This window comes from Thalassophryne amazonica, chromosome 5, assembly GCF_902500255.1.
Source record: "Thalassophryne amazonica chromosome 5, fThaAma1.1, whole genome shotgun sequence".
Taxonomy (NCBI): domain Eukaryota; kingdom Metazoa; phylum Chordata; class Actinopteri; order Batrachoidiformes; family Batrachoididae; genus Thalassophryne; species Thalassophryne amazonica.
Window position 1 is genome coordinate 64,386,575 of NC_047107.1, and position 27,558 is coordinate 64,414,132.

Below are 27,558 nucleotides of genomic sequence, written 5' to 3' on the forward strand. Positions count from 1 at the left end.
GATATCTATGAACACGTGGAAAACTGTGTAAGGGTGGGAACTGTTTAACGGGAAAATGTGCATCATGACAGAAATCATTTTCACTTATGTTATCTGAAGAGTGGAGATTTTAATGCACCCCAGAGTTACTTTAGCCAAGTGCTTTAAGAGATGAGCAAACGAAAACGTACATTTGTACATATGTGGAGTTAGGGTTCTGAAGAGGGTCCCACTTGTGTTGGCAGTTCTTACACTAAAAAGGGGCTATTATCTTGTCAGATTCAATAAAGTCACATTTTCTGACTCAGATGTGAGAGGGATGCATTCATATGAATTTAATTTCTTTCTGAAACAACAGTCACTTCTCAATCTCCACAAAGTTTTATCTATAACATTAAATACAACACAAAAAGTTGACTCCATTTGATGAAAGGATCAAGTCATCTTGTTTTGTTGATTAAGTTATGTCAAACTGTCAAGTTGCAATATTGAAAACAATTCAATATACCTGGATATCATGTAATTCAGTCAACAAACATTTTTCCAAAGTAATTGGTGACGTAATGGCGCCCCCATTTTGTACAGCGTGTAATGTCTTTCTTTTGATATAGACTCTGCAACTGTGTTCTAAAACACAGGTTTTTGAAATTCTAGAACACTGTTTGCCACAACTAATTTGCAGTAATCAAAGAAAGGTTTTGATGCCATCCCCAGGCAAACATTCTATCCATTCTCTACTTTTGGCTTCTGTTGGATATTTTATCCTGTGTTTGCTGATGTGGGGGGAATCATGTTTCTCCCTGTGGTTGCGAGCTTTATTTGTTGGCTGTTTACGTGAAGTACCTCCATTAACCATCCAGTAGGTGGCAGAGACATCTATAGAATGTTACATAGGGAAAGCAAAGTTGTTTTCCAAATGGTGCATCAAAGTCTAACCACTGTCTAACCTAGGGTGACCAAATGGTCCTGTTTTCCCAGGACATGTCCTGTTTTCATGTCCTGTCCTGGCCATCCTGGCTTTTTTTTTTTTTTTTTTAGAAAGTGATGAAAATATCCTGGTATTCACTGTTTTTCATCTTTGAGCATCTTTGAGCAAACTTGAGTATCATTTGAGTATCTGATTGCTGGGCGCAGTGTCCCAGTTTTCGGTCATCAAAATTTGGTCATCCTCGTCTAACCACTTCATCCAATCCAGCTTTATTTATGGATAAAAGACAGTTGAAAGACAACTTTTTAAAATTTTTATTTAACGTTTATTTAAGCAGGTTAGTCCCATTGAGATCGAGATCTCTTTTACAAGGGAGACCTGGATTATTATGGATAATTATAAAGTTTCTACTTCACCTAACCTGCATGCCTTTAACAGAGAGAGCTACAGAGTTAAACTCATAAGAAAACAGTAAGACATGACAGTTATGGATCAAAAGAGAGGAGGGGAAAGTTGGCTCCAATTTTCCCTGCCACATATAAGGAAAATTGACCCAGAACACAATTGCTTTGACAATGTGTTCTTGGACCATGTGATATAACTGGGCACCAGTAGACTTTTCGGTTTTGCAAATGCCTTTTTTTTTTTTTTTACAAATGAAAAAAAATCAACCAATCAGTGTGAGCGGAGGCTCAGTTTACCTATAATCCCTTTGGGCATCTGTGTGTGCTAATGTTCAAACTTCATAATTAGTGCATTATTTTAAAAATAAAGATATGTGTTTATATTTCACTTTGTACAAATAACAGAGTTTACATTAATGTAGTTATTCTATCCAGATTATCTGATTTAAAAATCAAAACCATATGTGAAACCTGCTTTCCTTTTCAAGACATCTGCCTTACGGCTGGACCACTGTAGGTGTGAAGGAAATTACTTTTGTTTTTTTTTTGTGGCCCCTTCTTCTGGGGTAGAGGGAGCTCAGCTACTCTCAGCTGCCTCACTGCTGCAAAATACGTAGCTGAAAGGAGCCAACAGGGTTTAAAAATGTTTTCACCATTACTAACTATGTACAAAACATTAGTGGTGTAAAAGTTATCAGAACTAATATATCAGAAACTAATTGTCTGCTGATGGTTTTTGAAGTCATCTGAAAAGCTAATCCGCTAACAAAAAAGTTAGCTTCACTAATTAGTGGTTAACGGATTAGCAGACCTGTGCCCACCACTTGGATGAATTTTTAATACTGGCTGTGCCAGTTTGAGCACAACTGGGAAATGGCTGACTACAAATACTTCAAAATAAGGCAAATAAAAATTATGTGTGCCAACGGTGGCCTGGATGTGACTATATGCAGTCGGCAGAATTTGTGTAACTTTATTAACAAAGGTGATTAGTGTTAGGGCGTATTATGAATAGAATTAATGGGCCTCATTCATGAACCGTTCTTAAGAGCAGGATTTTTGTCCAGGCGGGACTCTCCCGAGACAGGATGCCAACCTGATTTAGGTTACTTCCCCAGGTAAGGATGATACCCATATTACAGTTCACTGGACTGGAACAGCACAGATGAGGTGTCTTGTCCAAGGACACAGACAACTCTTCATATTGGTTGTCCAAGCCCTTATGCCACTGAGCTACTTAATCTACAAGATGATAGCATTCATTGTTTTTGAGTTATTGCTTACATAATGTGGGATGGACTCACTCACCCACCCGCTCATCTACTTTTTTTTTTTTTTTTTTTTTTGCTATACAAGCCATAATGCTAATATCAGTGCCGGGAACATGAGCCAGTTATCTTATGAGGTTACATTAGGCTGCCACCCATTTAGTGATTTTATTACGTAATTTAACCTTGCAGTTACAAGGTTGCTTTTACATATTTATGTATAATTAGCTCTACTATTGGAAATAAATATTGCCACCAAGCAGCCAGGCTTTCCCAGTTTGACAGAATAAGGAAATAAAATTGGTCTTTTTGGTCCAAATATCAATCAATCAATCAATTTTGTTTATATAGCGCCAAATCACAACAAACAGTTGCCCCAAGGCGCTTTATATTGTAAGGCAAGGCCATACAATAATTACGTAAAAACCCCAACGGTCAAAACGACCCCCTGTGAGCAAGCACTTGGCGATAGTGGGAAGGAAAAACTCCCTTTTAACAGGAAGAAACCTCCAGCAGAACCAGGCTCAGGGAGGGGCAGTCTTCTGCTGGGACTGGTTGGGGCTGAGGGAGAGAACCAGGAAAAAGACATGCTGTGAAGGGGAGCAGAGATCAATCACTAATGATTAAATGCAGAGTGGTGCATACAGAGCAAAAACAGAAAGAAACACTCAGTGCATCATGGGAACCCCCCAGCAGTCTAAGTCTATAGCAGCATAACTAAGGGATGGTTCAGGGTCACCTGATCCAGCCCTAACTATAAGCTTTAGCAAAAAGGAAAGTTTTAGGCCTAATCTTAACTGTAGAGAGGGTGTCTGTCTCCCTGATCTGAATTGGGAGCTGGTTCCACAGGAGAGGAGCCTGAAAGCTGAAGGCTCTGCCTCCCATTCTACTCTTACAAACCCTAGGAACTACAAGTAAGCCTGCAGTCTGAGAGTGAATTTTTTTTTATTGGGGTGATATGGTATTATGAGGTCCCTAAGATAAGATGGGACCTGATTATTCAAAACCTTATAAGTAAGAAGAAGAATTTTAAATTCTATTCTAGAATTAACAGGAAGCCAATGAAGAGAGGCCAATATGGGTGAGAGATGCTCTCTCCTTCTAGACCCCGTTAGTACTCTAGCTGCAGCATTTTGAATTAACTGAAGGCTTTTCAGGGAACTTTTAGGACAACCTGATAATAATGAATTACAATAGTCCAGCCTAGAGGAAATAAATGCATGAATTAGTTTTTCAGCATCACTCTGAGACAAGACCTTTCTAATTTTAGAGATATTGCACAAATGCAAAAAGGCAGTCCTACATATTTGTTTAATATGTGCATTGAATGACATATCCTGATCAAAAATGACTCCAAGATTTCTCACAGTATTACTAGAGGTCAGGGTAATGCCATCCAGAGGAAGGATCTGGTTAGACACCATGTTTCTAAGATTTGTGGGGCCAAGTACAATAACTTCAGTTTTATCTGAGTTTAAAAGCAGGAAATTAGAGGTCATCCATGTCTTTATGTCTGTAAGACAATCCTGCAGTTTAGCTAATTGGTGTGTGTCCTCTGGCTTCATGGATAGATAAAGCTGGGTATCATCTGCGTAACAATGAAAATTTAAGCAATGCTGTCTGATAATACTGCCTAAGGGAAACATGTATAAAGTGAATAAAATTGGTCCTAGCACAGAACCTTGTGGAACTCCATAATTAACCTTAGTCTGTGAAAAAGATTCCCCATTTACATGAACAAATTGTAATCTATTAGATAAATATGATTCAAACCACCGCAGCTCAGTGCCTTTAATACCTATGGCATGCTCTAATCTCTGTAATAAAATTTTATGGTCAACAGTATCAAAAGCAGCACTGAGGTCTAACAGAACAAGCACAGAGATGAGTCCACTGTCTGAGGCCATAAGAAGATCATTTGTAACCTTCACTAATGCTGTTTCTGTACTATGATGAATTCTAAAACCTGACTGAAACTCTTCAAATAGACCATTCCTCTGCAGATGATCAGTTAGCTGTTTTACAACTACCCTTTCAAGAATTTTTGAGAGAAAAGGAAGGTTGGAGATTGGCCTATAATTAGCTAAGATAGCTGGGTCAAGTGATGGCTTTTTAAGTAATGGTTTAATTACTGCCACCTTAAAGGCCTGTGGTACATAGCCATCTAATAAAGATAGATTGATCATATTTAAGATCGAAGCATTAATTAATGGTAGGGCTTCCTTGAGCAGCCTGGTAGGAATGGGGTCTAATAGACATGTTGATGGTTTGGAGGAAGTAACTAATGAAAATAACTCAGAACAATCGGAGAGAAAGAGTCTAACCAAATACCAGCATCACTGAAAGCAGCCAAACATAACGATATGTCTTTGGGATGGTTATGAGTAATTTTTTCTCTAACAGTTAGAATTTTATTAGCAAAGAAAGTCATGAAGTCATTACTAGTTAAAGTTAAAGGAATACTCGGCTCAATAGAGCTCTGACTCTTGTCAGCCTGGCTACAGTGCTGAAAGAAACCTGGGGTTGTTCTTATTTTCTTCAATTAGTGATGAGTAGTAAGATGTCCTAGCTTTACGGAGGGCTTTTATAGAGCAACAGACTCTTTTTCCAGGCTAAGTGAAGATCTTCTAAATTAGTGAGACGCCATTTCCTCTCCAACTTACGGGTTATCTGCTTTAAGCTGCGAGTTTGTGAGTTATACCACGGAGTCAGGCACTTCTGATTTAAAGCTCTCTTTTTCAGAGGAGCTACAGCATCCAAAGTTGTCTTCAATGAGGATGTAAAACTATTGACGAGATACTCTATCTCACTTACAGAGTTTAGGTAGCTACTCTGCACTGTGTTGGTATATGGCATTAGAGAACATAAAGAAGGAATCATATCCTTAAACCTAGTTACAGCGCTTTCTGAAAGACTTCTAGTGTAAAGAAACTTATTCCCCACTGCTGGGTAGTCCATCAGAGTAAATGTAAATGTTATTAAGAAATGATCAGACAGAAGGGAGTTTTCAGGGAATACTGTTAAGTCTTCAATTTCCATACCATAAGTCAGAACAAGATCTAAGATATGATTAAAGTGGTGGTGGACTCATTTACATTTTGAGCAAAGCCAATTGAGTCTAATAATAGATTAAATGCAGTGTTGAGGCTGTCATTCTCAGCATCTGTGTGGATGTTAAAATCGCCCACTATAATTATCTTATCTGAGCTAAGCACTAAGTCAGACAAAAGGTCTGAAAATTCACAGAGAAACTCACAGTAACGACCAGGTGGACGATAGATAATAACAAATAAAACTGGTTTTTGGGACTTCCAATTTGGATGGACAAGACTAAGAGTCAAGCTTTCAAATGAATTAAAGCTCTGTCTAGGTTTTTGATTAATTAATAAGCTGGAATGGAAGATTGCTGCTAATCCTCCGCCTCGGCCCGTGCTACGAGCATTCTGGCAGTTAGTGTGACTCGGGGGTGTTGACTCATTTAAACTAACATATTCATCCTGCTGTAACCAGGTTTCTGTAAGGCAGAATAAATCAATATGTTGATCAATTATTATATCATTTACTAACAGGGACTTAGAAGAGAGAGACCTAATGTTTAATAGACCACATTTAACTGTTTTAGTCTGTGGTGCAGTTGAAGGTGCTATATTATTTTTTCTTTTTGAATTTTTATGCTTAAATAGATTTTTGCTGGTTATTGGTGGTCTGGGAGCAGGCACCGTCTCTACGGGGATGGGGTAATGAGGGGATGGCAGGGGGAAAGAAGCTGCAGAGAGGTGTGTAAGACTACAACTCTGCTTCCTGGTCCCAACCCTGGATAGTCACGGTTTGGAGGATTTAAGAAAATTGGCCAGATTTCTAGAAATGAGAGCTGCTCCATCCAAAGTGGGATGGATGCCGTCTCTCCTAACAAGATCAGGTTTTCTCCAGAAGCTTTGCCAATTATCTATGAAGCCCACCTCATTTTTTGGACACCACTCAGACAGCCAGCAATTCAAGGAGAACATGCGGCTAAACAATATGACTGCAGCATTAATCAAATTCTTGAAGTACTGAAGGAATGTTGTTGAAATGAGAAGGGAAAAGGCCATAGATGCTGTGCTTTCAAACATCACTTTTATTTTTATTATTATTTTAAATCTACTGAATATGATCAGTTAAATGTACTTTTGGGGTCAACATGCTCAGAAAGTATTTCTATAATGTATTGTTGTACCAGAAAATGACATGCAGTCAGTAACATTCAGTATTTTGCTCTTCAACCAAAAACCCATGAGCTTCCTGTGATTTTCAGATACAAACTGCTCCAAGTGTTCAAACTGATATGGAACAATGATGCGAGCAAATCGCCAGCAGGTCATTTAGAAGGTGGAGGGTGGAGAAAGTGAAGTGATAAAGAAGAAAACGCTGAAGGAAAGAGGATGAGTGATGCAGGTGAGACAGATCTCGCAGTTGGGAGGTGGTTCGGGAGGGTCCTCACTGCTCATGCATTGTTAATGAGGCACTCTCTACCAATCAGATCCTGTGTCACCACAGAGCAGGAGAGACAGCATCCTTGATGAACAGATAGATGACTTGCAGGATGTTCACTGGGAAGCTTTCTATTTGACCCCGGAAGACAGTGGTTTGAATGTAATTCCACCTTTTCTTAGGAAAAAAAATCCTTGTTGGAAGAAACAGCTGTCTAGTAATGGGAGAGGAAATGGAGGTGAGGGGAGGGTTTAAATACTTTACACGTCATGTGAAGGATTTCATTTCTAAATGCCATGTTTCCATTTCACTGACGTGAGATTAGAGGATGCAGTGTTCAATATTACAGTGTTCAAATGCATTGCAGGTATGTTGTCCCATGGCAAAATATCCCAGAGAAGGCAATAAAATCACCTAGAGTAACCACAATATGTTCATTATTTTGGTACCACTGGCCACTCACACAGACAATTTTTAATGTTTCTTTGGACACTACAAGAATTCTCTCACATTGAAATGTGTAATGCAAAGCGAAATTGACAATATTTCTTCAAGCAATATCAATCTATAATTGCTTGGATGCATGCAATTTGATAATAAAATACCTCCAGAAAAAAAGGCATTATCATGTCAAAATTAGTATTAGTACGTATATTTTTGTGCCATGAGACAGACTGGTGGTTTGTTCAGAGCGGACCCTCTCGCACCGTGACTGCTGGGATAGGCTCTGTGATCCTTAGTTGCAATAAGCGGGTATAGAAAATTAATGAGTTATTTTTTGTCTCAATTTTGTTGCAGTTTTATTATGTAGCAGCAGCTCCAGAAATACTTTCTTGGTGGAGTTAGGTGAAGCCATAATTATTTTTGCTGTAAGCCAATGTAATTTATCATAAATGTGCACATTTACATTTGAACCCTCTCTGGGTTACACAGACTTGCCGGCATGCCAAGTCATTTTACCATACCTTCAGAACCCCCCCCCCCCCCCCCCCCCCACGGTACTTCCATATAGTATAATACCAACATATCAAAATATTCAGAACAGTCTCAAGTTTCTGAATGTGAAATGCAAAAGATATAATTTGGCTGTAAAGCTGAGAATAACAAATCTGTTCTTAGTAATTTGTGAATATACACCTTTATTCATGTGGATGTGTTAGAAATTTGTTAATCAAAGTCTTTGAGTCACACAAGTAGAGTGATATATAAAAATTATTTTAGATCAATATACGAGGTCTGTTAGAAAAGTATCCGACCTTTTTATTTTTTGCAAAAACCATACGGATTTGAATCACGTGTGATTGCATCAGCCAAGCTTGAACCTTCGTGCACATGCGTGAGTTTTTTCACGCCTGTCGGTTGCGTCATTCGCCTGTGAGCAGGCTTTGAGTGAGCACTGGTCCTCCCCCCTCGTCGGATTTTCATTGTGAGGAAAATGTCTGAACGGCTGGAGCAACGCTGCATCAAATTTTTCCAGAAACTGTGGGAGACAGCCAGGTGGACACCATTCAGAAAATTCAGATGGCTTTCAGGGACGATTTTATGGGCATCACACAGATTAAGGAGTGTTACAGCCGGTTTAAAGACGGCGCACAATAGCGGAGGGCACGCTGCGCTCTGAGCGGCGATCGACAGGCTGAAACGACCAGATAATTTCCAAACTGAATGCTGTGTTGATCCGGGACATCGTCTGACTACCAGAGACATGGCAGAAATGGTGGACATCAGCACTTTTCTGGCACATTCCACTGTTAAAGGAGATTTTGTCATGAAAACAGGAGCGGAGGAATTCGCCACGGAGCCGCTAATGGCGCGGAACAAAAGCACCTCCGTGTTGGTCTCACAGGACATGTGACATGCCCAGATCTTTGACAGTTTCTCGGATACTCACTCAACTGAAAAGCCACCCAAAGCCATCTGAATCTTCCGAATGGTGGAAGAGCTGGGCATGTCCTGTGAGACTTCCAACACGGAGGTGCTTTTTGTTCTGCGCCATTACGCAACTCCGTCCTGACGCGCGAATTCCGCCGCACATCTTTCATTACAAAATCTCCTGTAATAGTGTAATGTGCCAAAAAAGTGCTATGTCCACCTCTCTTGCCATTTCTCTGGTAGTCAGACGACGTCCCGGATCAACACAGCCTTCACTTTGGAAATGATCTGGTCGTTTCAGCCTGTCAATGGCCCCTCGAAGCACGGCGTGCCCTCAGCCGCTGTGGGCCATCTTTAATCCGGTTGTAATGCTCCTTAATCTGTGTGATGCCCATAAGATCTTCACCGAAAGCCATCTGAATTTTCCGAATGGTTTCCACCTGGCTGTCTCTCACAGTTTCTGAAAAAATTTTGATGCAGCAAAGCGGCAGTCGTTCAGCCATTTTCCTGACACTAAAAATCCGGCAAGGGGGCTGGACCACTCCTCCTACAAAGCGTGCTCACAGGCGAATGACGCAACCGACAGGCGTGAAAAAACTCACACATGCGCACGAAGGTTCAAGCTTGGCTGATGCAATCACACATGATTCAAATCTATATGGTTTTTGCAAAAAATAAAAAGGTCAGATACTTTTCTAACAGACCTCGTATATAAAATTTCAAAAAATAACAGTGCAGCAGTGGCACTGGCTGGGAGTTGCATGGCAGAGACCTAACACATTGAAAAAGGGTATATTTTTAAACTAATATCACTTAGTGTGCTGCATCGATCCTGAAAAAATAATCACTCACCCCTGTGTGTTTTTCAATAATTATTTTCTTTGTGCAGAAGACTAAAAACTAAACTGAAATGCTTTTCAGATCAGCAGGAAGCCCCCCCCCCCATTAACATTTTGTAAGCATTTATTGGCGTGTTCTGCTGAGAATCCCAAAATGGCACATTCTTCAGTCACTTGTAAAGAAAAAGACACTAATGTGGCTAGACCATGTGAACTTCTGCAGCGTTTAGGATTGACTGTAATTGACATGCCGTCTCAAGGAAAGATGTAAACTACAATTGAGAAATTGTACTTTCAGGAAGTGGTTGAACGAAGTCTCTGTGACATTCTGTCACTAATTTATTAATAGAAATATAATGAAAAGTTGACCTGGAGGTGCCAGTGCATCTCTGGACCCCAGAGGGTTAAAGTCAAATTCAAGTGCCTACTACATATATTATATTCCTACTACAAATGTGTTATTATACACACATAATTCACATAAAGAGAATTTCCAATAGCAATTCTTGCTTAAAATATAACCAGCGTGTTGCCAGTGGGGATCCATGGGCTCTAGATTGGGTAGTGTTCATAAAATAGGTAGCTGACATTTTTCAAGGGTGGTAATAAATTATGCAAAGTTTCTATAATGAGTTGGAATGGCATGTGAGCCCAGAATGTTTTTAGAACCTTAGACCTCAACAGTTTTAGAACTCAGCCCTTTCATTTCTTGTTAATTACATAATTTTCTAATGCTAATTTACTGTCATAATGTATTTATAAATTGTTTAGGTTCTTGTTATCATATACATAAGGAATAAACAACGAGAAGCCGTGCATTATACGGTTTAAATGCACAATGCGGAGTGTAAAACACATTCAAATCGTATAATGCACGGCTTCGAGTTGTTTAATCTGCTTATACCATGGTCCCACACAATGAGCTAACACACAAATATGTATTTAAGTTAACAGAACTTGATAAAAATGTGCAAGTATTTGGGACTATTTTATGCCAGTCTCAAGATATTTCCATCCTTGGCAACCATCCTTCTTCAAACTTGTCCAGTTCGTCCGATGTTAAATCTTTATTCCATTGTGTTTGTTGTTCTTCTCGTTTGCTCTCCTCCTCTTCCCATTCCTCAAACTTTTTATTTTGGCCAAGAATATTAAAATTCACTTGGCCAAGTGGTTAATGGGCTTGGTTTCACTGCAGAAGGTTCCGGGTTCAAATCCCACTCCTGCCACATTTCTCCATGTAATGTGGAATTGCGTCAGGAAGGGCATCCAGCATAAAACCTGTGCCAATTCAACATGCAGATCCACCTTGGATTTGCTGTGGCGACCCTGAGTGCAAACAAGGGAGCAGCCGAAGGGACTTACTTACTTGGAAATCCATGCTTTATTGCGTTTCTGTCATTCACCTGTCAAAACACAGCTGATCTGCGCCAACTGACTTAACTTTTAAGTGACTTAACTCACCCAACTACGTGTGCGTATACACGAAAATAATGCACGCCAGTTAGACATGGACTTCTCACTGACCATGGTATAAACACTATTATTATCATTATTATTTTTCACTCATCTTCAATCGCTTATCATGTCACGGGGGCAATAGCTCAAGCAGGGGACCCCAAATTTCCCTTTCCCGGGCAACATTACCCACCTGTGACTGGTGGTTCCAGAGGCGTTCCCAGGCCAGTGTGGAGATATAATCTCTCCACCTATTCCTGGGTTTTCCCCGGGGTCTGCTCCCAGATGGACCTGCCTGGAACACCTCCCTAGGAAGGTGCCCTTAGCTGGCTCCTTTCAACACGAAGGGCAGCGGCTCTACTCTGAGCTCCCCACGGATGACTGAGCTTCTTACCTTATCTCTAAGGGAGACACCAGCCACCCTCCTAAGGAAGCCCATTTCAGCCACTTGTACCCACAATCTAGATATTTCTGTCATGACCCAACCCTCATGACCACATGTGAGAGTAGGAATGAAGACTGAGCAGTAGATTGAGAGCTTCACCTTTTGGCTCAGCTCCTTTTTGTCACAACAGTATGGTAGAGCAAATGAAACACTGTCCCTGCTGCACTGATTCTCTGGCCAATCTCACACTCCATCATCCCCTCACACGTGAACAAGACCCCAAGGTACTTGAATTCCTTCACTTGGGACAAGACCTCATTCCCACTCTCCTTAATAATAATAATAATTATTATTATTACTATTATTATTATTATTATTATTATTGTTTTATTTTATTATTACTTCTATTGTGTCATTCAATTTTTAAATGGACCACAATGGAAGTAAGTGTTTTCATTTTCTTGTGTCAACCATGTATTTTTATTGAATTTCCAATTATATTATGTACTTAGATTGAACTTAGTAAATAAAATCACACACATGCACACACGCATACACATGCACAGATGTCATTTTGCTTTTAATGTATAGATGATTTACCGCACCCTGCTGGAATGGTGCGTGAGTCCAGAATGTAATTATCCACATCCATTGTTCACTGTTGTTAGCTGATATCCCTAAATTCTCCAAAAATATTAGTCCTGTCAACTTTCCATTTCTGCAGTGTTCATCCTTGACCCAAAAATACATAAGCATACAAAACAGTGAATGTCAGCTCTCCACAGTTTCTCAGTGATCAACACGCATACATGCACACAGAGGCCACCTGGCTATTAATATATACAGGGCTGTGAAAATCGCGGATCCACCTAGTTTTCACAACCATGTATATAGGAAAATCAAAGGAAGGTTTGTGGAGTGATAACAGGAGGAAAATGTCAGCTGAGGAAAAGCAAAAAACCTGGCAAAGCAAAGGGAAAGAATGAAAAAGTCATATAATTGAAAAACTGGTGAAGAAAAAGAAGAGCTCCTGCAGGATAAAAGACAAATGGCATCCAAGCTGAGGAAAGAAAAGGTTAAATTCAAATCAGATTTATTTACTTAATTCCTTGAGTTTTATTTTACTGCTTTCTTTCAATGTCTCATGAGTAACAAATGTGTTCATAATAAACTATTTAACCATTGCTCATATAATCAAAATGCCAGTAAACTTCATTTTTTTTTGTATGTTTGTAAATAAAATGTAAATATTCTTGCTGTGGTTCATTTATGTTCAGGTGAAAACACTGTTGGTCAAATCATTTCGCAGAATTTACAAATTTCATATTTGAGACTGATTAACGATTTGAGACTGATTTATTAATGGTTGCTTAAATTAAAGTTCCTGGTCTTTAATAATAATAAAAAAAACAGGTGGTGCTCCAGAGGTAATTAACTTTCATTCTAATTAAATTTATTCCAAATAATTATTAAATCGTCAAATTGTTAATTATTTTGGTGACCCATTGAATGAGGTCCAGTCCAATTTAATTCAGTTATACTTGCTGCATCTTTTGGTCCCCAACGCGAGGCCAGTAACATATAAGATTAAATAAAAGTAACATATTTAAAATTGTTATATTCTTTTGGTGGCCCGTGTGAGGCTGATAACACATAAGGCTAATTTATATAAGTATTTAAAATTTTGCTGCACTCTTTTTAAAATTTATGAGCAATAGTAGCATAGTAATCAAACAAAATCACACACACACACACACACACACACACACACACACACACACACACACACACACACACACACACACACACACACACACACACACACACACACACACTCACTCATCTTCATGCGCTTAGTCCAATTAAGGGTCGCGGGAGGCTGGAGCCAATCCCAGGAGTCATCGAGCGCAAGGTGGGGTACACCCAGGACAGGACGCCAGTCTGTCACAGGGCCACAAACAGAAAAACAAACACATTCACACCCACTCGCACACCTACGGACAATTTAAAGACTCCAATCCACCTAACCCGCATGTCTTTGTGGGAGGAAACTGGAGCACCCGGAGGAAACCCACGCAAACACGGGGAGAACATGCAAACACCACACAGAAAGGCCACAGGTGGGAATTGAACCCATGACCTTCTCGCTGTGAGGCAACAGTGGTAATCACTAAGCCACTGTGCTGCCCCAAAATCAAACAATCAAACAAAAATACCAGACCTGTGATGTGGAACAACAAAGAAAAACAACTTTATAAGCACAAGCATAACATTTCTCAAGAGAAAGATTTTAATAAATATATAATAATACCAGCAATAAGATGAATAGCATTACCTTGACAGCCACCAGTATTTTTTCCTGATCGGGTGAAAGGTTATAACACTCAGCGAGGAAAACCTTTCCAAAGGCGCCTTCTCCAAGCTCTCTCTTCAGAACAATGTTATGTCTCTTAATGTGCTGAACAACTGTTGAGAATTAATCGACCGACAGACAGACAGACAGACAGAGGGGTGGAAAGGGTAAAAAAGTGGAGTTTTAGTTTCAATATCAACATCACTTGTTCACATTAGATACAGTCAACACCACATAAAGGAAGCCCATTAAAGGTGACGTTATATCAAATATAATTCATTTGGTGAATTTTATAATAAAGCAGTTCAGTTATATTGATAAGAGCAATATCTGTCACTTTACCAAAGCAGTAAAAGCTGCCAAAAAATACTTAATACTTTAACATTTATTTCTTTGTATGGTACCTGTTACGGAATTACAAGCAGGCTTATGAAATGGCAGAGAAATGCATGATGGCATCTCGTAATAGGTATTTTCACTGCAGGCTGTCACAGTGTTCTTCTGTGAGATTTGTCCTGTAGCTGTCAGCAGTGATGCAGCTGACTGGGGTTCTTGGGTTACCACCAGCCGGAAGCATATTTAATCATCACCTTCACTTGCTTTCACAGTTATATACTGCATCATATATTATACAGCGTTTGAACGAATTTAGAATTTAGTTCACCAGTCAACCTGCATTGCTTGCTTTGTAAAGCTTACCTGCTGTCTGCTCAGTTCATTTATAGGCAATTAGTAACAGGAACAAAGATGGTGTGGTATCAGGTATACAGCACTGTTGGTGTGCCTATGGGCCCTATCTTGATGATCTGTGGTGAACAGTCTGTCACACATAGCAGAAGTGCCCTCGGGGTGTGTACAAGACATTTTTATATTTAAATGGCGCATAATCAAAACACAAAAAGGCCACAGGGTGCAAACAAATTTATTCTCTTTAGTTGTGTGTGTGTGTTTTTGGAGGTGGAGCACACCACGAACCAGAAATTTGGAAAACTACCAAAGAGAAAGCTAAAGCTTACTCATAACGGGCTAAAAACAGCTGCAGGTACATTGAAGACAGCTGAAATGAATGGAAAAATAAAACAGAAAAGCTAAAATATATCTCTGACTAAAGATTAAAGATTAAAGATTTTAAAGTAACGTACATTAGTATTAGATTTAATGTGGGAGGGGGGCAAAAGTGACCTCACGGGAGTGTGGAAGTGTTCAGTTACGTTGAGTGGTATTGTCCCATTTAAGGGTTTAAAAATAAATACTAAAACCTTAAATTCAGTTATTAACAGGACTGGAAGCTAATAAAGAGAAGCTAAAGTGGTCCTACATGTGTGTGACCAGTGATTCGAGAACATTTACATACAAGCAAGGTGTGACAAGCTAACTGGTGTGTACACTTGTCTAGATGAAAGGAAATGAAAGCATGTGTAATCTGTCCAAACTGGTTAAAGGAAAGACAAGGCTTTACTTTAGATAAATGTCTCAACTTACGCCATGACAAGTGTGCTAAACTACTGAGCAAAACATCACCACAATCAAGTTCTTATTAAATAGTTTGTTGCCAGGTGTCAGAGTGCCAAATTTGCTGTCAGTGCAACTGAAAAACGAAACCAACTGAAATATTCTGATTTTTACTTCCATTAAGGTCAAGGGAATTAATACGTTTTCGGTTTTACTGTAACATCTTCTGGGGAGTCCAGCAAGTTATGTATGGAGTTGTTGTGTTTATATTACAAAGGCAGGTACAGTAGTGTTCAGAATAATAGTAGTGCTATGTGACTAAAAAGATTAATTCAGGTTTTGAGTATATTTCTTACTGTTACATGGGAAACAAGGTACCAGTAGATTCAGTAGATTCTCACAAATTCAACAAGACCAAGCATTCATGATATGCACACTCTTAAGGCTATGAAATTGGGCTATTAGTAAAAAAAAAAAGTAGAAAAGGGCGTGTTCACAATAATAGTAGCATCTGCTGTTGACGCTACAAACTCAAAACTATTATGTTCAAACTGCTTTTTTAGCAATCCTGTGAATCGCTAAACTAGTATTTAGTTGTATAACCACAGTTTTTCATGATTTCTTCACATCTGCGAGGCATTAATTTTGTTGGTTTGGAACCAAGATTTGGCTTGTGTACTAGTGTGCCTGGGGTCATTGTCTTGTTGAAACACCCATTTCAAGGGCATGTCCTCTTCAGCATAAGGCAACATGACCTCTTCAAGTATTCTGACATATCCAAACTGATCCATGATAACTGGTATGTGATATACAGGCCCAACACCATAGTAGGAGAAACATGCCCATATCATGATGGTTGCACCACCATGCTTCACTGTCTTCACTGTGAACTGTGGCTTGAATTCAGAGTTTGGGGGTCGTCTCACAAACTGTCTGCGGCCCTTGGACCCAAAAAGAACAATTTTACTCTCATGAGTCCACAAAATATTCCTCCATTTCTCTTTAGGCCAGTTGATGTGTTCTTTGGCAAATTGTAACCTCTTCTGCACATGTCTTTTATTTAACAGAGGGACTTTGCGGGGGATTATTGCAAATAAATTAGCTTCACACAGGTGTCTTCTAACTGTCACAGCACTTACAGGTAACTCCAGACTTTCTTTGATCATCCTGGAGCTGATCAATGGGTGAGCCTTTGCCATTCTGGTTATTCTTCTATCCATTTTGATGGTTGTTTTCTGTTTTCTTCCACGCATCTCTGGTTTTTTGTCCATTTTAAAGCATTGGAGATCATTGTAGATGAACAGCCTATAATTTTTTGCACCTGCGGATAATTTTTCCCCTCTCCAATCAACTTTTTAATCAAACTACGCTGTTCTTCTGAACAATGTCTTGAATGTCCCATTTTCCTCAGGCTTTCAAAGAGAAAAGCATGTTAACAGGTGCTGGCTTCATCCTTAAATAGGGGACACCTGATTCACACCTGTTTGTTCCACAAAATTGACAAAGTCACTGACTGAATGCCACACTACTATTATTGTGAACACCCCCTTTTCTACTTTTTTTTTTTTACTAATAGCCCAATTTCATAGCCTTAAGAGTGTGCATATCATGAATGCTTGGTCTTGTTGGATTTGTGAGAATCTACTGAATCTACTGGTACCTTGTTTCCCATGTAACAATAAGAAATATACTCAAAACCTGGATTAATCTTTTTAGTCACATAGCACTACTATTATTCTGAACACTAATGTATGTTTGTTGAATGGAACCATAGTAGGAGCATGTGCTGGTGCCATGACACAACAGAAAGGATTTCGTTCCTGAATGGCAACCACATAGACAGACATCCCGTCCTTCTCCACATTTCAAACATAACCATCTATCTGCTACAGCTAGGTAAAGAGTGGATCTCGCCACATGTCCAAAAATTAAGCATACTATATATAAGTATCCACACAATGGAAAAAAGAATGAAAACAAGAATAGATCTTTGGGGGACCCTGCAGGTGAAGGGAGCTAAGAAGGATTGAAACTCATCAAGCCTTACAGAAATGGTCACTGAAATAGGTAGTTGGTCACTAGAAATGTTGCCAAAACTCCCTGTCATTTCCCCTCACTCTTGAAATAAATGTCAGTAAATAGTTCATTTGTAACACTAGAGCATGTTTTTTTCCCCTGTGACAGCTGAAACACAGTGCATAAATCATTCACTGAAATGTTGTAAATCAGAGTAAATATGTAGCCTTAAATTTGATCATGTTGTGCACTATACATGCACTTACATTTTTGCACCATGTCATTGATGGCATGAAATGATGGTGATTTACAGAGATCTCAGTTTTGTTCTATTGAGTGAGATACAGCACATAGGGAAGGTACTAAAGATGTGAACTGAAGAAGTGATGTTAATTATCAACACTATTTTAATACATTTTATCTAAAGTGACATTTATTGGTTATTTTTTCAATACTATTTTGTCTTTCTGGATGTTATAGGATTATATAGATAAAGAAGAAAGCTCACTTTTGATTTATGATATGTCTCTTTGGCTCCTTCTTGAATAAAACCTCACCTGCAGGTGAGCCAGTTGACAAGCCTTCTCCTTGTTGCTAAGTAACTTCTGACTCAAAGCCAGCTGATTTTCAGAAAATTTGGCACGTAACCATGGTGATGATTCAAGGCTTTATTCTGCAGTCTGATTAGCAGTGCAGGTGCCCTTACTACAACCCTGCTAAATCCTCTTTCGTCTGTGGCTGTGAGCCAGATGTGCTTTTCACCTGTCTGCATGCAAAGAGACACAAATTATCTTCTTGTGGATGCACATGCACACACCCACGTACATGCATGCACACATAAAAGGCAGCCAAGAGCTGAGATTTATCTGTGATGTGATTAAGAGCTGCATCTGAAGAAAAGCTGTCCACTCAGAATATCACATTAAAGCTGAGCTAGACTCTCAGAAGCTGCATCGATTTACACTGTAAGCTACCGAGGTCCAGTATAGCCATAGACGGAGGGGGCAGTGGGGGTCGAGACCGCTGGTCTACATTACGGTAGATACTCCAAACCAAAGCCTTTAAAGTCTAAAGTTGTGCAGGAGGAGAGCTCACTCCACAACCAACATGTGTGTCCATGCACAGGTGTAGTAAACGTCTAAGTTCACTTGTATGTATTTCAGATGACATCATGCCTTCTATTGTGCAACAACAGCAGCACATCACACGTCTCCATTTATCCACAATTCCCTGTGCAGCTGCATCAGACAATAAGCCCTCATCCCCACAAGCCAACTATCCACAATTTAACCAGCTAATTACCTCAATGCACCATTTTCAGCTGTGGTTGTGTAATAAACACTCATCCATGAAAATACCTTGTGCCACTTCTCCTTAATTAAAATCCTCAAATAGCAAATAAATTAATGTATGTTGGGTAGTGTTTCCATTAATGCTTTTTTCAATTTTGGCCAGGGAACAAGTTTTGTTGTACAGCCTTTCCATTGTTTCTCTTTTCTTAGCTTTATGTGCTATTATCTGTAACACTTGGTTTCAATATACACATTTATCATATACCTATAAATGATATGCCAATATGATTGGATAAAACACTAAAGAATAAATAGCAATATGCCCTTTTCATGGACGGGTAATATTTTTCATACCACCCGAGTAGTCAGCCAATCCGGACAGCGGAGCGGCGCCACGACAAAGAGGCGCGGTCAGATGAACTGTGAAATACTGGTGAGTCACTATTAATAATTTCTTACATGTCCAACCTCATAGGTTGATAATTAAAATGAAATTCGTTACTTCTAAAAGCCATCATAATTATTTATAGGAAAACGTTCTATTTTTTTTTTCTACTAAGGTTTGAACTTTGAGTGTTTACACAGGAAAGAAAAGTGAGAAAATGTTAATGCCTGTTTGAGAAAAGTGTATAAAGTGTGTAGTGAGGGGTTTTACAGCCTTAAAACATCTATAATAATTGTAAAAAATAATGCTGACTACTTCGCAGATTTCGCCTATCGCGGGTTATTTTTAGAATGTAACTCCCGCGAGAAACGAGGGACCACTGTATATGATAAAAACGTTATCAAGTTGTTCACCAATGAATATGGCTTTTTACACCCTGAAGAAAACCATACAACATTTATCATTTATAGGTATATGATAAAATTGTTATCAAGTTGTTTTACCAATGAATATGGCTTTATACACCCTGAAGAAAACCACACACCCTGAGGCCGAAGGCTGAAGGATGTAACTGATAATATCCCTGAATATGGGAAGTATGATTCTTCTGAAAACATATATTTAGAAAACAAATTAAAAGAATACACATGTAGATATATTTAATAATTCATACACGTGTGATAAAAAAGTTATTCATGCTCCTATTCACAATTTATCTTATCAACATTTCTTATTTTAATATATCAAATTAACATCCACAGACACAGTCATTCATATTACCGCCTATTCTTTATTTTTCCCTAATTAGTGAACCTGTGCCTTTTTACTCTCTGATTTTTCTTTATTTAGCATCCCTCTGTCAGGTCTTATTATGTGATGCATTTATTCCCATATTTAGCCTCCCTCTGTTCACACATTTATGTCTGCCTGCTGTCATTCTCCACACCTAAACCTATCACATTTTAATCAACATCTTCCAAATATTAACATCTAGCTGCACACATTCTATCACTACCTCCATCCCTTTTACATCACTTGTTTATGACCGCACTTAGTGCATTAACATCAAGAGGAATAATATTTCCCATCAGCTACCTCCTCTCTCTCTCTCTCTCTCTCTTGGCCATCTGTTCTTTCCAACTCTCTTCAAATCTATCCATTTAACCCTAAACTTAGGCTTCATAGATAATTGGCAAAGCTTCTGGGGAAAACCTGGTCTTGTTAGGAGAGACGGCATCCATCCCACTTTGGATGGAGCAGCTCTCATTTCTAGAAATCTGGCCAATTTTCTTGGATCCTCCAAACTGTGACTGTCCAGCGTTGGGACCAGGAGGCAGAGCTGTGGTCTTATACACCTCTCTGCAGCTTCTCTCCCCCTGCCATCCCCTCATTACCCCATCCCCGTAGAGACGGTGCCTGCTCCCAGACCACCAATAACCAGCAAAAATCTATTTAAGCATAAAAATTCAAAAAGAAAAAATAATATAGCACCTTCAACTGCACCACAGACTAAAACAGTTAAATGTGGTCTATTAAACATTAGGTCTCTCTCTTCTAAGTCCCTGTTGGTAAATGATATAATAATTGATCAACGTATTGATTTATTCTGCCTAACAGAAACCTGGTTACAGCAGGATGAATATGTTAGTTTAAATGAGTCAACACCCCCGAGTCACACTAACTGTCAGAATGCTCGTAGCACGGGCCGGGGCGGAGGATTAGCAGCAATCTTCCATTCCAGCTTATTAATTAATCAAAAACCTAGACAGAGCTTTAATTCATTTGAAAGCTTGTCTCTTAGTCTTGTCCATCCAAATTGGAAGTCCCAAAAAACAGTTTTATTTGTTATTATCTATCGTCCACCTGGTCGTTACTGTGAGTTTCTCTGTGAATTTTCAGACCTTTTGTCTGACTTAGTGCTTAGTTCAGATAAGATAATTATAGTGGGCAATTTTAACATCCACACAGATGCTGAGAATGACAGCCTCAACACTGCATTTAATCTATTATTAGACTCTATTGGCTTTGCTCAAAAAGTAAATGAGTCCACCCACCACTTTAATCATATCTTAGATCTTGTTCTGACTTATGGTATGGAAATAGAAGACTTAACAGTATTCCCTGAAAACTCCCTTCTGTCTGATCATTTCTTAATAACATTTACATTTACTCTGATGGACTACCCAGCAGTGGGGAATAAGTTTCATTACACTAGAAGTCTTTCAGAAAGCGCTGTAACTAGGTTTAAGGATATGATTCCTTCTTTATGTTCTCTGATGTCATATACCAACACAGAGCAGAGTAGCTACCTAAACTCTGTAAGGGAGTTAGAGTATCTCGTCAATAGTTTTACATCCTCAGTGAAGACAACTTTGGATGCTGTAGCTCCTCTGAAAAAGAGAGCTTTAAATCAGAAGTGTCTGACTCCGTGGTATAACTCACAAACTCGTAGCTTAAAGCAGATAACCCGTAAGTTGGAGAGGAAATGGCGTCTCACTAATTTAGAAGATCTTCACTTAGCCTGGAAAAAGAGTTTGTTGCTCTATAAAAAAGCCCTCCGTAAAGCTAGGACATCTTTCTACTCATCACTAATTGAAGAAAATAAGAACAACCCCAGGTTTCTTTTCAGCACTGTAGCCAGGCTGACAAAGAGTCAGAGCTCTATTGAGCCGAGTATTCCATTAACTTTAACTAGTAATGACTTCATGAATTTCTTTGCTAACAAAATTTTGACTATTAGAGAAAAAATTACTCATAACCATCCCAAAGATGTATCGTTATCTTTGGCTGCTTTCAGTGATGCCGGTATTTGGTTAGACTCTTTCTCTCCGATTGTTCTGTCTGAGTTATTTTCATTAGTTACTTCATCCAAACCATCAACATGTTTATTAGACCCCATTCCTGCCAGGTTGCTCAAGGAAGTCCTACCATTATTTAATGCTTCAATCTTAAATATGATCAATCTATCTTTGTTAGTTGGCTATGTACCACAGGCTTTTAAGGTGGCAGTAATTAAACCATTACTTAAAAAGCCATCACTTGACCCAGCTATCTTAGCTAATTATACGCCAATCTCCAACCTTCCTTTTCTCTCAAAGATTCTTGAGAGGGTAGTTGTAAAACAGCTAACTGATCACCTGCAGAGGAATGGTCTATTTGAAGAGTTTCAGTCAGGTTTTAGAATTCATCATAGTACAGAAACAGCATTAGTGAAGGTTACAAATGATCTTCTTATGGCTTCGGACAGTGGACTTATCTCTGTGCTTGTTCTGTTGGACCTCAGTGCTGCTTTTGATACTGTTGACCATAAAATTTTATTACAGAGATTAGAGCATGTCATAGGTATTAAAGGCACTGCGCTGCGGTGGTTTGAATCATATTTGTCTAATAGATTACAGTTTATTCATGTAAATGGGGAATCTTCTTCACAGACTAAAGTTAATTATGGAGTTCCACAAGGTTCTGTGCTAGGACCAATTTTATTCACTTTATACATGCTTCCCTTAGGCAGTATTATTAGACGGTATTGCTTAAATTTTCATTGTTACGCAGATGATACCCAGCTTTATCTATCCATGAAGCCAGAGGACACACACCAATTAGCTAAACTGCAGGATTGTCTTACAGACATAAAGACATGGATGACCTCTAATTTCCTGCTTTTAAACTCAGATAAAACTGAAGTTATTGTACTTGGCCCCACAAATCTTAGAAGCATGGTGTCTAACCAGATCTTTACTCTGGATGGCATTTCCCTGACCTCTAGTAATACTGTGAGAAATCTTGGAGTCATTTTTGATCAGGATATGTCATTCAAAGCGCATATTAAACAAATATGTAGGACTGCCTTTTTGCATTTACGCAATATCTCTAAAATCAGAAAGGTCTTGTCTCAGAGTGATGCTGAAAAACTAATTCATGCATTTATTTCCTCTAGGCTGGACTATTGTAATTCATTATTATCAGGTTGTCCTAAAAGTTCCCTAAAAAGCCTTCAGTTAATTCAAAATGCTGCAGCTAGAGTACTGACGGGGACTAGCAGGAGAGAGCATATTTCACCCGTGTTGGCCTCTCTTCATTGGCTTCCTGTTAATTCTAGAATAGAATTTAAAATTCTTCTTCTTACTTATAAGGTTTTGAATAATCAGGTCCCATCTTATCTTAGGGACCTCGTAGTACTATATTACCCCATTAGAGCGCTTCGCTCTCAGACTGCAGGCTTACTTGTAGTTCCTAGGGTTTGTAAGAGTAGAATGGGAAGCAGAGCCTTCAGCTTTCAGGCTCCTCTCCTGTGGAACCAGCTCCCAATTCAGATCAGGGAGACAGATACCCTCTCTACTTTTAAGATTAGACTTAAAACTTTCCTTTTCGCTAAGGCTTATAGTTAGGGCTGGATCAGGTGACCCTGGACCATCCCTTGGTTATGCTGCTTTAGACGTAGACTGTGGGGGGGTTCCCATGATGCACTGTTTCTTTCTCTTTTTGCTCTGTATGCATCACTCTGCATTTAATCATTAGTGATCGATCTCTGCTCCCCTCCACAGCATGTCTTTTTCCTGGTTCTTTCCCTCAGCCCCAACCAGTCTCAGCAGAAGACTGCCCCTCCCTGAGCCTGGTTCTGCTGGAGGTTTCTTCCTGTTAAAAGGGAGTTTTTCCTTCCCACTGTAGCCAAGTGCTTGCTCACAGGGGGTCGTTTTGACCGTTGGGGTTTTTCATAATTATTGTATGGCCTTGCCTTACAATATAAAGCGCCTTGGGGCAACTGTTTGTTGTGATTTGGCGCTATATAAAAAAAAAGTTGATTGATTGATTAAACAGCCTCACCCCCTCCTTCTTAATCAGCATACTATAAACAACCATAACATCAAGGGACACTCCCTCTGCCATCTGTGTTTCCTGCTCTGTCCAAAATATATCCCTGACCCTGGATGGTAAAATAAAAGTTTGAAATTTTTGGATGTTTGGACCCAGGCAAGGTGACAGGTGAACACGATGTTTAACGCACATCTTCAAAACAAAGACTTCAAGCACAGTCTTCGCCCAATTCTTCCCAGAATTAATACCATCAGGATAAGACAGGCAAGTTCCCCAAAAAATCTGTTTTCCTCACTTCCTTTTCTACTGCATCCAAGTATGTGACCTCCTATCTGGACTTGTATTTGTGACCTCTAAAAGCTTTGTGTAATCATGTTAGCCCGTGCGTGTAAATCTGGGTTATATTCGCCCATGTTCTCAGATGAATCCAGTTTTCCTGAACAAATGTGAATCTACATTCCCAAAATACAACAGAACACAAATCCCAAAAGATCATCTGGGACAGAGATAATGGAAACACTGAGAGACATGAGGAAAGGTGTGACATAACAAAGGAAACTATCTCCTTCAGTAGCGTGACAGACATGCTAATAGTGTGAGGTGCTAATTAAACAAACACAGTGCCTAGCCCATAATATGCACAAATCCATTTGAATTTTTGTAAAATGGTCTAATCTTCTTCTTTCGGCTGCTTCCATTAGGGGTCGCCACAGCAGATCGATTATTTCCATCTCACCCTGTCCTCTGTAACTTCCTCTGTCACACCAACCACCTGCATGTCCTCCACCACCACATCCATAAACCTTCTCTTTGGCCTCCCTCTTCTCCTCCTGCCTGGTGGCTCCATCCTCAGGATCCTTCTCCCTATATACCCTGGGTCCCTCCTCTGCACATGTCCAAACCATCTCAATCTCGCCTCTCTGACTTTGTCTCCAAACCACCTAAGCTGTCCCTGTGATATGTTCATTCCTAATCCTGTCTATCCTCATCACTCCCAAAGAGAATCTCAACATCTCCAGCTCTGCCACCTCCAGCTCTGCCTCCTGTCTTTTTGTTAGTGCCACCATCTCTAAGCCGTACAACATAGCTGGTCTCACTACTGTCTTGTAAACTTTCCTCTTCACTCTTGCAGATACACAAAATCACAATCTCAAATCACTCCTGCCACCTTTTTTCACCCACTCCACCCTGCCTGCACTCTCTTCTTCACCTCTCCACCACACTCTCCATTACTTTGGACAGTTGACCCCAAGTATTTAAACTCATCTACTTTCACCACTTCTACTCCTTGTAACTGCACTATTCCACTGGGCTCCCTCCCATTCACACACATGTACTCAGTCTTGCTCCTACTGACTTTCATTCCTCTTCTCTCCAGAGCATATCTCTACCTCTCCAGGCTAGGCTCAACTTGCTCTCTACTCTTACTACAGATCACAATGTCATCTGCAAACATCATAGCCCATGGGGACTCCTGTCTGATCTCATCCGTCAACCTGTCCATCACCATTGCGAACAAGAAAGGACTCAGAACTGATCCTTGGTGTAATCCCAATGAGCCTGTCATTCCTACTGCACATCTCACCGCTGTTACACTATTCTTGTATATGTCTTGCACTACCCTAACTTTTCTGCCACTCCAGACATCCTCATATAATACCACAACTCTTCTCTTGGAACCCTGTCATAAGCTTTTTCTAAGTCCACAAACACACAATGTAATTCTTTCTGGCCTTCTCTGTACTTCTCCAACAGTATTCTCAGAGCAAACATTGCATCTGTAGTGCTCTTTCTCACCATGAAACCATATTACTGCTCACAGATCTTCATCTGTTTTCTAAGCCTAGCTTCTACTACTCTTTCCCATAAATTCATGCTGTGGCTGATCAACTTTATGCCTCTGTAGTTACTGCAGCTCTGCACATCACCCTTGTTCTTAAAAATAGGAACCAGCACACTTCGTCTCCAGTCCTCAGGCAGTCTCTCAATTTCCAAGATTTGATTAAACAATCTGTTTAGAAACTCAACTGCCATCTCTCCGAGACATTTCCATGCCTCCACTGGTCTAATAATGAATAAAATGCAATTCCCAACATAGCTATGCATTAGGTTGAGTGGAATGGGTGTAAGTGGGCACTGGTGAGAGCTCCTACCACAGTATTATGTGAAGTTAATAGCATATATAAATGCCACAAATGCAAGGTTAAATTATTTCATAGATTTACTTGTAGCAGCATAAAGTTTCCCAGGGAGCATGCATGAGTGTGAGGTGTTATTTCTTTATAAAAGACTCAAGCTGGCTTGGCGAGCTGTTTAAGTTAACTAGCACATTCCCTACACGCACAATAAGTTAAAAAATGACTTAAAGAGAATGTATTTGTTCTGTCCATTCCCATCTTAAAACTGTGTGCAGACTACATCCACTTAATACACTGTGTGGTTATATAAATGATCATACAGCAAACTGATTTGATAGCACAAATGTGGACACTGTTTCCTTCCTTCTGTAGCCGCAGAGGTCAATGGCTAAAATACAAGTCACAACCATACCCGCTGGAATGACTTTGTGTCAAACAAACACTAACTTAAGGGGATTCAGATGAGAACTATCACTTGCATTGTGGGGGAATGTCAGCTACATCATTTTGGTCATGTGGGCCACTTCTGTGAACATCATCCAGTACGCAGGTGTCTCAGTGTGGAGGACCTCAGCGGCTGGGAAAGTCCAGGGGATGTCACGTTTGACAATTGGAGATGATTTTGTTATAACTAGCGTGAGGTCTAAGCAGATAATTAGCTTGGTTCCAAAGCAGCAGTTTCCCAGTTCTGTCTTCATTCGCAATGCAATGTGGAGTTGCATTAGGAAAGCCATCCAACATAAAATTTTGGCCAAATCAACACACACATCAATATCAGATCTGCTGTGGCAACCCCAAGTGAAAAAAGAGAGAACCCTAAAGAGGTGGTTGCCATAAAGGACTCAAGGATGTTCCACAGTATGGTGGATGCAGTGACATGCAGCACCAGTGCATGTTCTCAGACCTGACCTTACCTGAAAGGTCAGTAACATCTGGACAACTTGTGACTGTTTCTCCCTCTTTTTGTTTAGTGTGGTGTTTCCTGTAACATTTCTTTGATTGTGCCCTATTACTTGGTGATATGATGATTATTATCCCCCACTGGGCAGTAGTTTTGGATCTCGGCTATAGAAACACACCTGACACAAATTTCTAAATTTTGTGACATTTTTCTAAAAATGGCACAATTGAGCTTCAGACCAAGTCTCACAATTCTGCTTTCATGACTGTTTCATTTTTTCAAAATATTCATCTGTCACAGCCAGTTGAAAGCTGTGGTGGGGCCACCAATTAGGAAGTGAGATAATATCTCAGCAACGCTTTTATCTATCAAAACCAAACTTGGAACATAGCCTTGGGACTCCATTGCAGTTGTTATTTCATGATTGAGGATACTCAAGCATGAGCTGTCTTGTTGTATTTGTCATGTTCCTGCCCATGATGGGTTCATGTCCTGAATCTTGTGTTTTATTTATACTGACATCAGGTTGATATCAGGTTGCCATCATCATGCTTCAGTTATGTTTTGTCTTGTTTTTATTTATTTTTGATGTATCATGGGCTTGCC

At 39.6% G+C, this 27,558-nt stretch overlaps 1 protein-coding gene across 2 annotated transcripts in view; it reads right to left on the reverse strand.

The window, feature by feature from the left end:
• ntrk2a (neurotrophic tyrosine kinase, receptor, type 2a) overlaps positions 1-27,558 on the reverse strand; it is a 274,950-nt gene that overhangs the window by 67,909 nt on the left and 179,483 nt on the right. For both annotated transcript variants that reach the window (XM_034170439.1, XM_034170438.1), the window contains exon 15: positions 13,936-14,066. In XM_034170439.1, coding sequence (XP_034026330.1) covers positions 13,936-14,066 — 131 coding nt within the window. The remainder of the gene's footprint in view (positions 1-13,935; positions 14,067-27,558) is intronic.